The 14,360-nt window shown below is 35.7% G+C and overlaps 1 protein-coding gene across 2 annotated transcripts; it reads left to right on the top strand.

The window, feature by feature from the left end:
* The first annotated feature begins 1,046 nt into the window (after nucleotides 1–1,046).
* Nucleotides 1,047–14,050, top strand: LOC106158593 (annexin-B12). 2 transcript variants are annotated; one of them, XM_013534645.2, is made up of 14 exons: nucleotides 1,047–1,222; nucleotides 2,276–2,419; nucleotides 2,642–2,737; nucleotides 2,988–3,344; nucleotides 6,588–6,669; nucleotides 7,228–7,322; nucleotides 8,641–8,754; nucleotides 9,247–9,337; nucleotides 9,477–9,556; nucleotides 10,420–10,476; nucleotides 10,798–10,987; nucleotides 11,092–11,150; nucleotides 11,568–11,690; nucleotides 11,984–14,050. In XM_013534645.2, exons 1-14 carry the CDS (start codon nucleotides 1,073–1,075, stop codon nucleotides 12,041–12,043), a joined length of 1,698 nt encoding a protein of 565 aa, XP_013390099.2. In that variant the 5' UTR covers nucleotides 1,047–1,072; the 3' UTR covers nucleotides 12,044–14,050. The 2 variants fall into 2 exon arrangements, with proteins under 2 accessions (XP_013390099.2, XP_086860952.1); XM_087004826.1 differs by lacking the exon at nucleotides 1,047–1,222 and adding an exon at nucleotides 1,362–1,500.
* Nucleotides 14,051–14,360: the final 310 nt, after the last annotated feature.

Raw genomic sequence — 14,360 nt, 5'->3', positions numbered from 1 at the left:
AAACGCCTTTTTGCATGAAAGAGGACTCTCATTTGGCGGTTACCTGTAAGAGCGATGGGGTATTCAAGTTCATTTTACTGAATCCTCAGCGCAGAGCAGCAAGCAATATAGTACATAAATGTGATTTCAGGAAAGAGGGTAAATTTTCTCTGTGGATGTAGGAGGCATGTATTAGCATGTGGGTCCATGAACGTATCTGTCTATAGGCCTATGTAAGCCAGATATAAGTATTGCAACGTCTTTGACTCTTTCCTGAATTGGTCAAAAGTTATGGGAAATTGCGCAATTTTTATAACATTTATTTATCATCGGTTCAAATTAATCCCCGGTAGGCCCTACTCCGAATTTTCTTCTAGATCTCTCCCTTAAAGTTCATAATCTGACATCAAAAGATTTATCAGCGAGGAATTTTAATAGTTAAAGTCCAATAGGCCCAATTTGAAAATTTTCAACATCAGCAGTTGGGTTTCGTTATTTTAAAAGTTTTTTGGGAGCTGGCTTGGTTAATAGGTTTGGGAGCCCTCCCTTCCACCGTTTTTTTAGTACCGTGCTGCTAAATGGTAACCCCGGGCCCCTTTAAAACTGTTTCCTTTACGAACCCAGATTAGATATGCGGTTAATAGTTATAGAAACATTGCGTCTTCTGAATGTTAGGCTTATCATTTAATTAGGCCTAGTAGGCCTATCTAGTTACAATATATATACTTCAGTTTCACCTAAATATCGTTATTTTTTCATTTTATTAAATTAAATTTATTTATTTGTTTATTTATTTATTATTATTATTATTATTAATTTTTTTTTAAACGGTCGAGATGACAGTGTGGCGACGTGTATTTTATTTTATTTTTCTAAATAGGGGGTTATTAAACATAATTACCTCAAATTTGCTGAATGTTCGGATAAAAAGAGTCAGAGTCAATAAGTGCTACATTTGTCAAGATGGAATAGGAAGATCTCAGAGATCTAGATGTCGAATGTCAACGGTATGAAGTTTAACTAGGAAGGGGGCGCAGAGCGATCGAAGCAGACGAAGCGCTAGAAAGAAACACGGAAGCATAATTCTCTGCGCATGCGCAAATGGGCAATTCCTGTCCCAGTTCATTCTTTCATTTACCTCTGTGATAGTTTACAGTTCAACAAGATGAGTTACCCTTACGGTGGAGGGTACGGAGGCGGTTACCCTGGGGCAGGGGGTTACCCTCAGCAACAGCCAATGCCAGTAAGTGGATTTTGATATCAATGACAACCTGACAGGCCGGAAAAACCAAATAATACGAGCATTTTGTTTATATTATCTTGAAGTTGAAATCAGTGTTAACTTGTTGTTCAGCAGTTATTGAGCAATCCTGATCGGTCTATAAATAATACACTAAATCCCAAAGTGACTCAGTGTCAGGGGGTTATGAAGTTATGGAGGCATTTTAACGCCGCTCCACTCTGACTGATTGAGAGAGAGAGAGAGAGAGGGCGAGAGAGAGAGAGAAACGGCTACAGCAGGTACATGTACTACTACTGTAGCAACAGTGTGTACAGTAGTATGATGTATTTTACATTTACTAATTGATACATCTGTGGTGTGTAGCCCTCTGTTTATCTGTAGTATACTAAATAACTTGTTCTACACTATTTTTGGATGATTTACCTTATGACCTGATACTAATGGTGGCCAGATCTGCATAAACAATTGCACATATTTATAAATGCCTACAGATACAGTAGCATATCCTGTAGATCTACCATGTAAATCATCAACACAATTTACATGTTTGATGAGAAGAAATCTGCAACCATTAATCATCTCAGCCATATGGTCATGCTTTACATCACTGGCAGTAAGAAGATGAAAGTGTATTTACTTTTTCACTTCACTAAAATAGTCCCAGGTATCTTGATTTACCTCCCACTCAAACAAACATGTTTTTTCTGAGGTTGTTTTCTTGCTGCTTACCAAACTAAAATTCTGAATGTTTTTGTTACTCGAACTTATAGAGTACAGTATAGTATAGAGATATTTATCATGTAGTATGGAGATACAAGTACTTATCATCCCAAACCTTAGTACCAATCATATAACATTGTTATCATGGATTATTTGGAGAAAATATTATCTTATTGTAGATAGTTTGAAATAGCATATTTTCATTTCAGTTGTGAGATTATACAAAAATTATGAAAAAATATGATATATGAAAGCCGTGTCAGTCACCAAATTTATTGATTACATTATTGAAGTATATATATATTGCTTACTATTAAACCAATACCATTCTAGGGTATGCCTACACCAGGAGGTCCCCCATACCCTGGGGGTGCCCCATATCCAGGTGGGGGCGGGGCCCCGTACCCCTCTGGGGGGCCAAATCTCCCCTATGGAGTGCAGCCACCAGGGGGCATGCCAGGACAGCTGGGATTTGGTGTAAGTATTGCCATATAGAGCCACTTCATGTGTGTACTGGGAAATGATACCCACTAGTTAAATGAGGCTTACCTTTACTAGTGAGTTTAAGTTGGACTTAAGTTTTAAATGAAAATTTTCTCTTCTTCCTCTTTCTTATTCTTTAAATTCAGCTTCTTGGCCCTTTATTATTATTATTATTATTATTATTATTATTATTATTATTATTATTATTATCTCTAGGGAGTGGAGTCAGCTGTGAGAAGTGGACCTGGTGGACCAGGGATGCCACAGCCGGGGATGCCACAACCAGGGATGCCACAACCAGGGATGCCCCAGGTAACATCTAACGCAATCACATGTTGGTGCACCTAACACACTGTCACAACAAATGCAATTTCACATTCACTGTACGGTAGATATAATTTCACACCCTTTTGTAATGTTGAAAACAATGGTGTCCTAGAGCTTGAGTCTACTATAGATAAAAATGCAATGCCCATGCAAAAAATATTATTTTAACAGAGACACAAACACAATGTCACCTGTTATATATGTAAAGTGTTACTTATGTTTTCTTACTTTTCAGTATGGGATGGGTACAGGCTATAACAGTGGTCCCCCGCCAGGACCAGCAACATACAACCCTCCTCCTGTGGCCTACCCTGCCCCTGCTGCCCCTGGGGGATACCCCACTGTTACAGCCCCTATGGGAGGGGCAGGAGGATACCCTACTGCAGCCTCAGGGGGAGGTTATGGTGCCCCAGGGGGATATGGGGCACCCCCTGCAGCACAGGGGTATCCCACAGCCTCAGCACCTGGGGGTTTTGGAGCGCCATCAGCCCCTTCGGCTCCAACCCAGTCCCCAGCCTATCACACACCCAAACCCCAGGCTGGCTATGGAGGGTATTCACAGCCCACTGGAGCCTATGCATATAGTGTCAAGGTAAAGTGATACATGCTAGTTTCTCCTTAATTGACCCAATGTATGTGTTGAAATAGGAGGAGGATAAAGATAGGGAAACTGTAATGCAGTTACACAATGTCATATGGTTTCATTTATTGACAGCCTAGATATACTGAGTGTACTAGTAAGCTGCCATATGGACGATACTGAGTGATGGATTAATTGATTACTTGATTGACATCATCAGTTAACTGATTGATTGAGTGATGTAGTACATGCAGCAACTGGCTTATAGGTACAGCACTTGTGATCTATCTTTTATTGCCATGAAAATAAAGAAGCGAGATAATATGTCAGTTTTAACCTACATTGTATGTGTTTAGATAAAAGCTGCATATTACATTCACCATGTACACTGGCACATCCTTGCAAGTGCTGTTGGATTTCTAATTTACCCAAGTCGTGTTTCCAGTCAAGCGGGACTGACCTGACTTAGCCCAGGCCATCAGGGACATATTTCACTATACATCTTAGGTCTTAATATTGATCCCAGGGCTCATTTCCAATAAACTGTTGTTCTGCTTATCGATCCAACTCTGCAGGGCCCTGCTGAGATACATAGGTCATAATAAACTTGACACGTGAATGGAAACACAACACTAGAAAAATTGACATTGATAGTTTTTGATTGTGATGAATTGTGCTGGTGTGAATAAAATTATGATGATAGATAGAGGTGTCAGTAACAGGGGATTTTTTTATGGTTTGTGGCCTGAAATTCAATTTGGATGTTACTTAGTCATTTGTTTAATTTCCCTCCTGGGGGATTTAGGGATAAAAAGGCATTTTAAAAGGAAATGTGTTATTTGCTAGCACACGTAAATAATATCTGCTTTTAGATTATGATGAGTTGCTGTAATTTGCTTTAATGTGAAATATCGATTTGGTATGTCTTGTGGGAATTTTGTCAAAAAGATTTAATAAAAAGGACAATCAGCATGATCATTTTAGTAGTACCAATATCAGTTGACAACATTTAATATAACAAGATAAATTTAAATTCACTGATATCATTTTTGACATGCAGATCCCCTATTATTATTATTATTATTATTATTATTATTATTGTTATTTATTTATTTTTATTTATTTATTTTTTTTTTTGCATCCTATTAGTACTTGCATGTTAAGTTAGTTATACTTCACCATGGGCATACAGCGAGTACAGGATATACCTGCATGCTGCTAGAGCTGCAGATGATGCACTGCACAACATAAATATAAATGCCCGGCTTGCACTATTAATATAATTAGGTCAGAGGAAGGGTGTGTATATAAAGGCTGCACTGGTAGCCTGTAAAAGATAAACACAACTGGCTCATAAAGTAGACCAAAAGAAGAGCAGACGTCTTCACAATGGCTAGTGCTACGGAGGTGAGTTTTCAAAAAAAAGATATTATGAACTAAAAGGGATGTTGTGTTGCTAATTGATGTATTGAGATGCACTGGATAGCATTCTGTTTCTGGTGTAGTTATGAACAGGTTTTATGAATGATTTATAACTTGGTAGTTGTTATGTTGCAGAATATATACTCCTACAAATACTTTGTTGACATACTTTTTTTATCAGATGTGCTCATTTTGTGTGTGAACAGTGAAGGGAATGGTTGTCTGTATTGCAACCATCCATGGAACAGATATTTTGATATTTATCAGAATAGTTCTTAGATCCCATGTTAATTGGTTAAAGACTGTGCCAGGCTTGGGAAAAAACTCAATCCCCTATTAAATGTGTGATGAAATTGTTTTGTCCCATGTTCTGTCTTTCTTTAAAAAACATTTTCTAAAAAGTTCAAGCATGACCTGCATACACCTACCATGGTACCGGTACATATACACTGTAGCTATAGGAAAGGTCAAAGTAGGGCAGCTGAGTATATATGCTACATATTATAGACACTTGGTTGATTTTAGTACAATTGCAAGTGGCAGCGAAAAGCAATTTGGGGTTAAAATAATGATTTTTTTTGGGTATTATGCATTTTTGAACTCTGGTCATTTCTTCTATAAAAATTAGTATAAATGGTGGTGGCAGTTTTGTTTAAGAAATTATGTCTGCTCCTTCATTACATATTTCATTCATGATTTAGCAGGACTTCTGATAGTTTTAATTAAACATATGGCTAGTGATGCAGTTTGGAGCAGCTTGTAAACATCTGTTCAGTAAATCTGAGAGATTGAAAACCATGTTTATGTACCACCAACACATGGCCATTTTTATATAGTTTTTATGTGAGAGGTTTAGATGTCCAGAATCGGAACTTACTTTATAGAATATATATTTATGGTTCAGCCATTTTATCAACTAAAAATTTTTGTGTAATACCTGTGTGACACTCTTCGTTTTTATATCCTACTGCAGGTTGAGAGTTGAATTTTATTAGGCTCATGTGAATCATCTATTTTTATCATCACTTTAAACATGTAATGATGATTATTCAAAGACATGAGAGAGATATTAATAGATATCACACTAGTTTGCTATGTCTCTTGGCAATGAAAATATGCTCAAGTATGTCTATAGCCAGGCAGTGGCAGTGGTAAAATGATATAAAATTTGTTATACTTTCTTTAGAGTATAAAAATGCATTGTGTCATTTTGATTTAATGTTCATAAATTTAATGAATATTGAATATGGAAGGCTTTTAGCTGTATTGCTAGCTACATCTCACTGTCATCAAGTTGATATATTAGTCATGAGAGTGGATATGAGCAATTATGGTGCTTGTAGTTTTAGAGTGCCCTGTTAGTTTTATGAAATGGCCCATATCTCATGAAATTACATGGTATTTGTAATAAAATTAAATTTTATAACTCTAAGTCACCTTACTTTTGCTCTGTTGTTCCTTTTCTCATTTTGGTAAAAACTAAAATGTAAAAATGTCTCTGCAGCTTGATAGATTTTGGAAAGCAGTTATACATGCATTAAACCACAAAATTATTCATTATTGCTTGACAGCTATTGCACCAGTACCACATTATCCTGTTGTTGAGTAATTGCTTCCAGAAAAAATATTTTAGCTAAAGAAATTGTTCAAATTAAATTATTTTAAATCTTTTTTTTCTCCGACTCGGCGTGTGATTTAGCCATGCATAAAACATAACATTTAGCTTAAGTCTTCAAGATAATTGGTTGAAAGCAAAATACTAGGAGACATATGAGGGTGAGCTGTAATCCTGATATTACAGAGTGTTTTTATACAGAATGTTTTCTTCTTCAGGAACAGGGAACTATAAGAGACCACACCCCTTTCAACCCTGAGGATGACAGTGCTAAGTTGAGGAAAGCCATGAAAGGATTAGGTAAGCCGAGGGCAAGTCTCTCACCCTGAGTTTCACACATTAAGAACTAGAACTTACTTAAATCATCATTACTAGTAGTTATATTTCCAGCCATTTTTTGATAACCAGAAAGTGAGTCACTGAGGAAATAGGTTAAAGTCATAGTATGTGAGTGCCTGGAATTATATTCATCATCATACTGACTGCTACAGCTATGACCTTATTACAACAAATGAATAAATAAATAAGTAAACACTGTTAATTTTACATGTTTAATTGGAAAGAGGAAATTGGGCTGGTGAAATGACTGACAGTACAGTGTAGAAGTTTTCATATGTAGATGTGCAACATTCATAGCACCTAGGTAATCCAAATGCAAATTAGGTGATTAGTATTTTTTTTACAGTATGCTGCATTTTTACGGTATGTAGCATTTATGCCCAGTATGTTTGAATCCAAAGTTTTTATTTACCTGACTTATGCCAGATATAATCTTCTATTTCAGTTATTATTGGTTCAAAAATGTTCATTATCAGTTCAAAAATGTTCATTCTGAATCAAATTTGTTAAAATTTACAGGTACTGATGAGAGAGCCATCATTGACATTCTTGGATTTAGGACAAACGCACAACGCCAAAAATTGTTTCTGCAGTACAAAACTATGTATGGAAGGGTAAGTATATTCCATTTAAAGACAAGTATTGTCTTGTTGGATTTTGCATGATGGAATTGTCATGAGAGTCTTTTTTTTTTTTTACGCACATGGAACCCATTACCACAAGTCACAGCATATTAACCTAGCTGTGCTTCATGTCTCAGCACTAAACTATGGAGCCCCAGATGTGCTTCTGAGGTGTACTGTATTTACTCAGTGAATTAAAACAAAATGAATGACTGAATGGATGATATTTTCTAAAGCAGTGTTCTGTGGATTATACCTAAAAAAGATGAATAAAAACAATTTAGAAAATGAGTTAAGTATAGGTAGCATGCTTTGTGAGAAACAAAAAGCGATGAAATTTGAATAATATCAATGAGAAAAAAATGAGAAGTTTGAAATTTATGGTTAATGACTGTTAGTACATTATTTCCCCTCTGGATAAAGATTGCATGATGTTTATAAAATTATGAATCAATGATGAATTTCCCCAAGGTCTGCTTGATCCTTGAATGGAAGATAGAAAGGTTCTTTTATAAAATTGTCTTACCACATTAGGCAGATTTCCATCCTTGAATATCATGCAACATCATATCTATTGCTTCTCTTATTTTAATTCATTGCAATGTGATACAAGTATTTTTCTTTATTTAATTACATGTACCACTAGGGAGACTTAAGGATGTTTCTTATTGAGACATTCAGTATCTTATTTAGCCATTAGATTTTTTAATTAGACTGTTAGGTTAAACAGTCTGGACAGTATGGGTATTTCTGTGTACATAATCTTCTTTTTATTGATGTCAAGGGAGCATACCTCTTAAACTATTTATATGTGTAGTTAAATTACATAGCTTATCCCATAGCTGACACTTTCAACAATAGGATAATTGCACATGTATTTTACTTACGCACTTGCCTGTATTTTAAATCGCTTCGTGCGTTCGACCTTTTGTTCAAAGTGCCAGTTGTGGGATAAGTCAGTTACAACTACTCGTCATCCACTGTATGCCATGCAAAAGAGCCTTGATGTAATTAAACTCTTGTATGTTGTGTACAGTGGATGGATTGTATAAGTGAATATGATGCTGCTAGCAGTATCTTCCACTTGTTGAAAACTGCTTGGTTATGTGGCATCTAAATCTATAATTAATTTATTGTATTAAGCAGTTTCCATGCAATTTGTCCAGTTATTAGTTGAATCATCTAGGCACCATATATGACCTTCAACTTACAACTTCCTTCAGCTCTTACATTATTATTATTTGATTTCTGATGAAAACGTACAGTGTATTTTATTTATATATTTAGAATTATTTTTGCATCATTTAAGGATTTAATACAAGACTTGAAGAGTGAACTGAGTGGTAAATTTGAAGATTGTGTCCTGGCCCTCATGTTGCCTCCTGAGAAATATGATGCCTCGGAACTCAGGCGTGCAATGGCGGTAAGTGGCTGGCTCATCAATATGAAGGAAGCTTAATTTATTTAAGGTCTAAAGTCTTAATATTTTATGTAACTAACTAAAATTGGTTATCTATTCCATTTGTCATTCACTTGCAAAATATTGTCTAACTGATAGGCCGAAAATTTGAAAAAAGATTTTGTCATTTTTTAAATTTTTTGGAGTTGTACCAATGAGTCTGCATTGAATTTGAGCAAAATTTATGTTGGTTTATTTGGAATTGCAGAAATATGGTAGAAATATTTGTATGGTCATTCATTCAGTTTTAGCAACAGTGCATTTTAGAGTAAAAACGGGAATGAAATCAATGAGTATGCCAGGTGAATTTTTTAATATGGCACTGTTTTACAATACATTTTTAGTGTAAGTCTCATATGCTTAATTTTTTATGGCTTTGGATGAAGTAAAGTTATCAGTCATTATACATTAATGTAGATGTATGTGTAGATTCATATTTTAGATTTCATATTGCAGGGTTTAGGAACTGATGAAGATGCACTGATTGAAATTTTGTGCACAAGGAACAATCGTGAAATCCAGGCAATTAATGCAGCTTATAAACAAAGTAAGTTTGAAAACAAATTTGATATTGTGCTTTCTATTGAAATGCGGACATGCATTTTTTGATACTTCACTTTTTCAAGTAATAAGATTTTTAAATCATTAAAATGATCATTATTTAAGCATAAATGCTGTACTTTTAGTGTACCGGACCTCACTAGAACAAGACATCGCAGGAGACACATCTGGTCATTTTAAGAGGCTCATGGTTTCTATGGCAAATGTAAGTACAAATGTGATTGTGTCAGCTGTACCAGTGTGTTGGATGTGACAGTGTGTCAGCTGTACCAGTGTGTTGGATGTGACAGTGTGTCAGCTGTACCAGTGTGTTGGATGTGACAGTGTGTCAGCTGTGATAGTGTGTTGGATGTGACAGTGTGTCAGCTGTACCAGTGTGTTGGATGTGACAGTGTGGCAGCTGTGATAGTGTGTTGGATGTGGCAGTGTGGCAGCTGTACCAGTGTGTTGGATGTGACAGTGTGTCAGCTGTACCAGTGTGTTGGATGTGACAGTGTGGCAGCTGTACCAGTGTGTTGGATGTGACTGTGTGTCAGCTGTGATAGTGTGTTGGATGTGACAGTGTGTCAGCTGTACCAGTGTGTTGGATGTGACAGTGTGTCAGCTGTGATAGTGTGTTGGATGTGACAGTGTGTCAGCTGTACCAGTGTGTTGGATGTGACAGTGTGTCAGCTGTGATAGTGTGTTGGATGTGACAGTGTGTCAGCTGTGACAGTGTGTTGGATGTGACAGTGTGTCAGCTGTGATAGTGTGTTGGATGTGACAGTGTGGCAGCTGTACCAGTGTGTTGGATGTGACAGTGTGGCAGCTGTACCAGTGTGTTGGATGTGACTGTGTGTCAGCTGTGCCAGTGTGTTGGATATGACAGTGTGTCAGCTGTGACAGAGTTTTAGCTGTAGCAGCTAGTGTTTTGTGATTGTCGATTTAATATTTTGTGACAGTGTTAAGAAAAGATTGCGCATAACAGCTAGAAACTTTTTGTTTTAGGGGATTTCACTGCCCCCTTTTAATGCTGTATGAAACCATACTGTGTGTTTACCTGGACAAGTGTTTATGTTTATTTTTCAGGGCCACCGAGATGAAAACCAAGCTCCTAATATGCAAAAAGCACAGCAAGATGCCAGGGTAGATCACAATATGATTTATATACTATTTGTTTTGTTTAACTTTTTAATGCACCAGTATGCAAATTAGCAAATCCTTGTTATTGTTTTTATGTGGGAAGTCCAATAACGCTAAGATGGGGCACGTGTAGATATTTAAAAATGTATGCAAACACACGTCCACGCACGCACACCTCTTTTTTGATTATACACATAATATTTCATCATGCTTCTCCACCAGAGAGCAAAAGGTCAGACAAAACGGTTGATTATACTGTAATAAGATTAAATCTAAAACATTTGTCTTATGTATAGACACTTTACAAATAAATGCTGTTTTCAGAAACTGTATGATGCTGGAGAGAAGCGCTGGGGCACAGATGAGTCCATGTTTAATGCCATCTTGGCATCACAGAGCTTCCCACAGCTCAGGGCAGTGTTTGACGAGTACCAGAAGTTATCTAAGAACACTATTGAGAGAGCCATACAGAGTGAGATGTCTGGGGATCTGGCCAAGGGAATGCTGACAATAGGTAAAGAGAATGCTGTTGTTTTAATCTTGATTTAATGTATTTGATGACCACTTCATTAAATCCATTTAACTCTCAGTTTGAGCAATACATATTTGTTTTTACAGTGAAAGTGGTGAAGAACAAGGCCTCATATTTTGCTGAAAAAATGTATACTTCAATGAAGGTATGTACAAACTGTCTTTGTTTGGAAGAATGTATCTGAATGAAGTTTAATGTGCAGACACTGAAGGTTTCAGTATATATTCTGATAACCTGCATCCGGTCATTTTTGGGACTTTTTCACCATGACTGCCAAACCATAAATTTTGTTTGAATTTCAATTAAATTCAGAGATTGCGTTAAGCGAAAAGGCAGATAGAGTTTTAAAATTGGCATAGTCAGATTATTTTAGTGAGCGATATTGGATTTTTTTTTTTTGCATGTATTTTGGCAAAATGAATGAAGAAACCACTGTATTAATTCAAATGTCAGACAAATAATTTTTGAGTAGGATGCCAAAATATTGACAAGGTCCTCAAGAGCACCTGTTTTCTGTCATTATGTTTATTATTTATATTATCTACTTGTTGTCTACTCCTAGGGCCTGGGTACAGATGACAAGACACTGATCCGTGTGGTAGTCACCAGGTGTGAAGTGGATATGGTCCAGATCAAAGAAGAATTTCAGAAGAAATATCAGCAGAGTTTGGGAGCTTTTATTAGGGTTAGTGCATGTGTTGTATTGCTACAGTTTTGTTTATACAAGATATATGCACATCTGTGAAAACACACACACACACACACACACACAGAAAAAATTTTAAAAGGTGGAAATCTAACTTTCTTCAATGTTACTTAAAGAAAAACAACCAAAATCAACATTTATGACCCTTATGCATGACCTAAACCTATTTGTACTTGCACAGTTGTTTGAAAAGGTTTAAAGAAGTAAACATAATGATAACTGCGATGTTATGATTGAATTTTTTTACATCACAGTGTTGATTTTTATTTCAGGATGATACATCAGGAGACTACAAGCGAGTTCTGCTGGCATTGTGTGGAGAGAGATACTGATTGCCTTACCCTCTGGGAATATTACACCCCCTGGGAATGTGACACCCCCTAGGAATATGACACTTCTAGGAATATGACACTCTTATTCTAGTATCAGTAATATGTCAGGTCTGTGGATTGGAATAGTTTGTTTGTTATATATCTCTTTATATTATATAAAAGTAGTTGCCTTCAAAGATGGTGCGATTCTTGACTAGCATGCAACTGACTGCTGAAATGTGATAATAGCATGTACATACTGAGCACATGCACACTTAATTGGATTCAGATCCAGAGAGGATCTTACCCAAAGCCCTGCTCCCCTCCTCATTTCAATCCAGCCCAACCCTGTAGCTTGTCTTATATATATGATCCAAATAATTTGATTGGATCTTATATGTAGTAATAGTGGAAGAGAGTTTTTAAAGACTTTCATTCCAACTTTGCCTCAGATATGAGCAATGCATCAGTTTATTGGGACAAAACAGTTATCATGCAAAGTAAAAGGTATGTTATGGATCTACATTTATGACAGATGCAAAGCAGAATCCTCATCACCCCTTTATAGTTATATTGATATTTTTGCTAATATACATGTAGCGGAATCTTCCATTGGTATATTGCAATATGTGTTTATGATATCTGTCATTTTTTCAAATTCTCTGTTAATGGATCTGTTGAATAGTTTAATATATATTGCATGTAAATTTCATGTTTTCTGTGAATTTTTGTGAAATGCTATTGTCTAGAAATTTAATTGTCATGTGTCTGTGAAATTTATTATGGATTAAGTTTGAGAAAGAATGGTTCAAATTCTTGTTGTAGATTAATTTTTTAATTGATATAAGTATCATTTACCTTTTAACCTTTTTGAATTTCTGGGTGGGTTTAGGGGCAGACAGTAGTAGTGTTATCATGTAACAAATTATTTGATTTGCAAAGAAACTGACAGTGTATTTTAAAACATTACTATTTTCTTTTTTACATGAATTCTTATTAATCTGCATGATGTGAGGATGAAATTAGATAGTCCAGCAGTGGTATTGAAACAATATGATCAGGCAGATGACTTCACCTATTCTTTTCTGTGTCTTTTCTTAGTCTTTAGTGAACAAGTGGATGGTTGAATACAGACATAATCACACTTTGATGTCATTATGATTAGAAAAAAATTCAGATGATTTAAACCAGACTGTTATCATGTATAGTTATAGACCCATACATGCCTTCCATAGCAAAGGCTGAGCTTGGAACCCAGTGCTAGTTTCTTTAATTGAGATGTCCTCTGATGCCCATGAAAAGTGTGTACCTATGGAGATTTCATAGTGAAGAAAGTGACTACATTGGTGGCAATGGTTGGATCTGGAATATTTTAGAGACTGTCTAGCATGTACATTGGCTTTTATATATTTTTGAATTAAATGACAGCAGCAGTGATGTGATATACCCATAATAATGGGATGTAGACCCTGTTATTGTTATTGTTATAAGCAACCAACCTAAGGTCTTTGCCTGTTATCTACGGTATATGCAGCTTATGCTGGGAAAATGCCAGCATATTAGTGAATGCCATCAATACCACTAACATTGTGATCATGACATTGCTATGCAGTGATAAAAAATAAACAACTTTAGAGTGCAATTTTATTCTAACATATTTATATTTTTCATAACTTCAGCTCACACTATTAATATGCTGCACTTTGTACAGTAGAATATGGATGATTCTTTCATCTTTCTGCTTGTTATTTTTGTACCCCCTAAATAACTTTTTGTGTATAGATTAGTTTTCAGGTTTTTGCTAATTTTTTATGTAATGTGTTGAATTATATTTGACATGATGATGTCTTGATTATTGTACCCAAGATGATGTTGGATGTGGTTAGTTTGATGTTTTGCTGATTTGTCTTGTTTTTGAAATGTGTATAAAAAATTTCTTAAGAATTACATCTCTTGTAAAAATGGCTAGTCAATTTTGGAGGTTGGAAGTCTGTTCCATATGAGAATTAATAAATTTAGTAATATTTATTTTAGATCTTTTGTCTTTATAATCACTTTAATTCATAACAAGAAAAGCTTATTTTAGACAATTTCTGCCAAACATAATACTAGAATGTTGGGTTGAACAGCAATTTGCTATCATTTAGCATTGGATTGGGCTTTGTTTGGCAAAGGGGAAAATTAATCGGCAGAAAATGCTTCAAGAAAGTGATTTTGATCATGTTTTAGCTATTTTTCCCTTGATGCCCAGTGTACTTCACTCCATGTCACGTATTCAATACACTATGGATATACATTTCTGCATGTTGAAATATTGTGTTTGTTTAGAGTATCTGGA

Source organism: Lingula anatina, chromosome 2 (assembly GCF_051362555.1).
Source record: "Lingula anatina isolate TDL-2025a chromosome 2, LinAna3.0, whole genome shotgun sequence".
Classification (NCBI taxonomy): domain Eukaryota; kingdom Metazoa; phylum Brachiopoda; class Lingulata; order Lingulida; family Lingulidae; genus Lingula; species Lingula anatina.
This window is presented reverse-complemented; position numbering and strand designations above follow the sequence as displayed.

Coding starts and splice junctions, on each gene's coding strand:
- LOC106158593 (XM_013534645.2), top strand. CDS start 1,073: ATGCGCAAATGGGCAATTCCTGTCCCAGTTCATTCTTTCATTTACCTC. Junction 3,345..6,587: donor CCTATGCATATAGTGTCAAG/GTAAAGTGATAC, acceptor TTTCTTCTTCAG/GAACAGGGAACTATAAGAGA. Junction 8,755..9,246: donor AACTCAGGCGTGCAATGGCG/GTAAGTGGCTGG, acceptor TTCATATTGCAG/GGTTTAGGAACTGATGAAGA.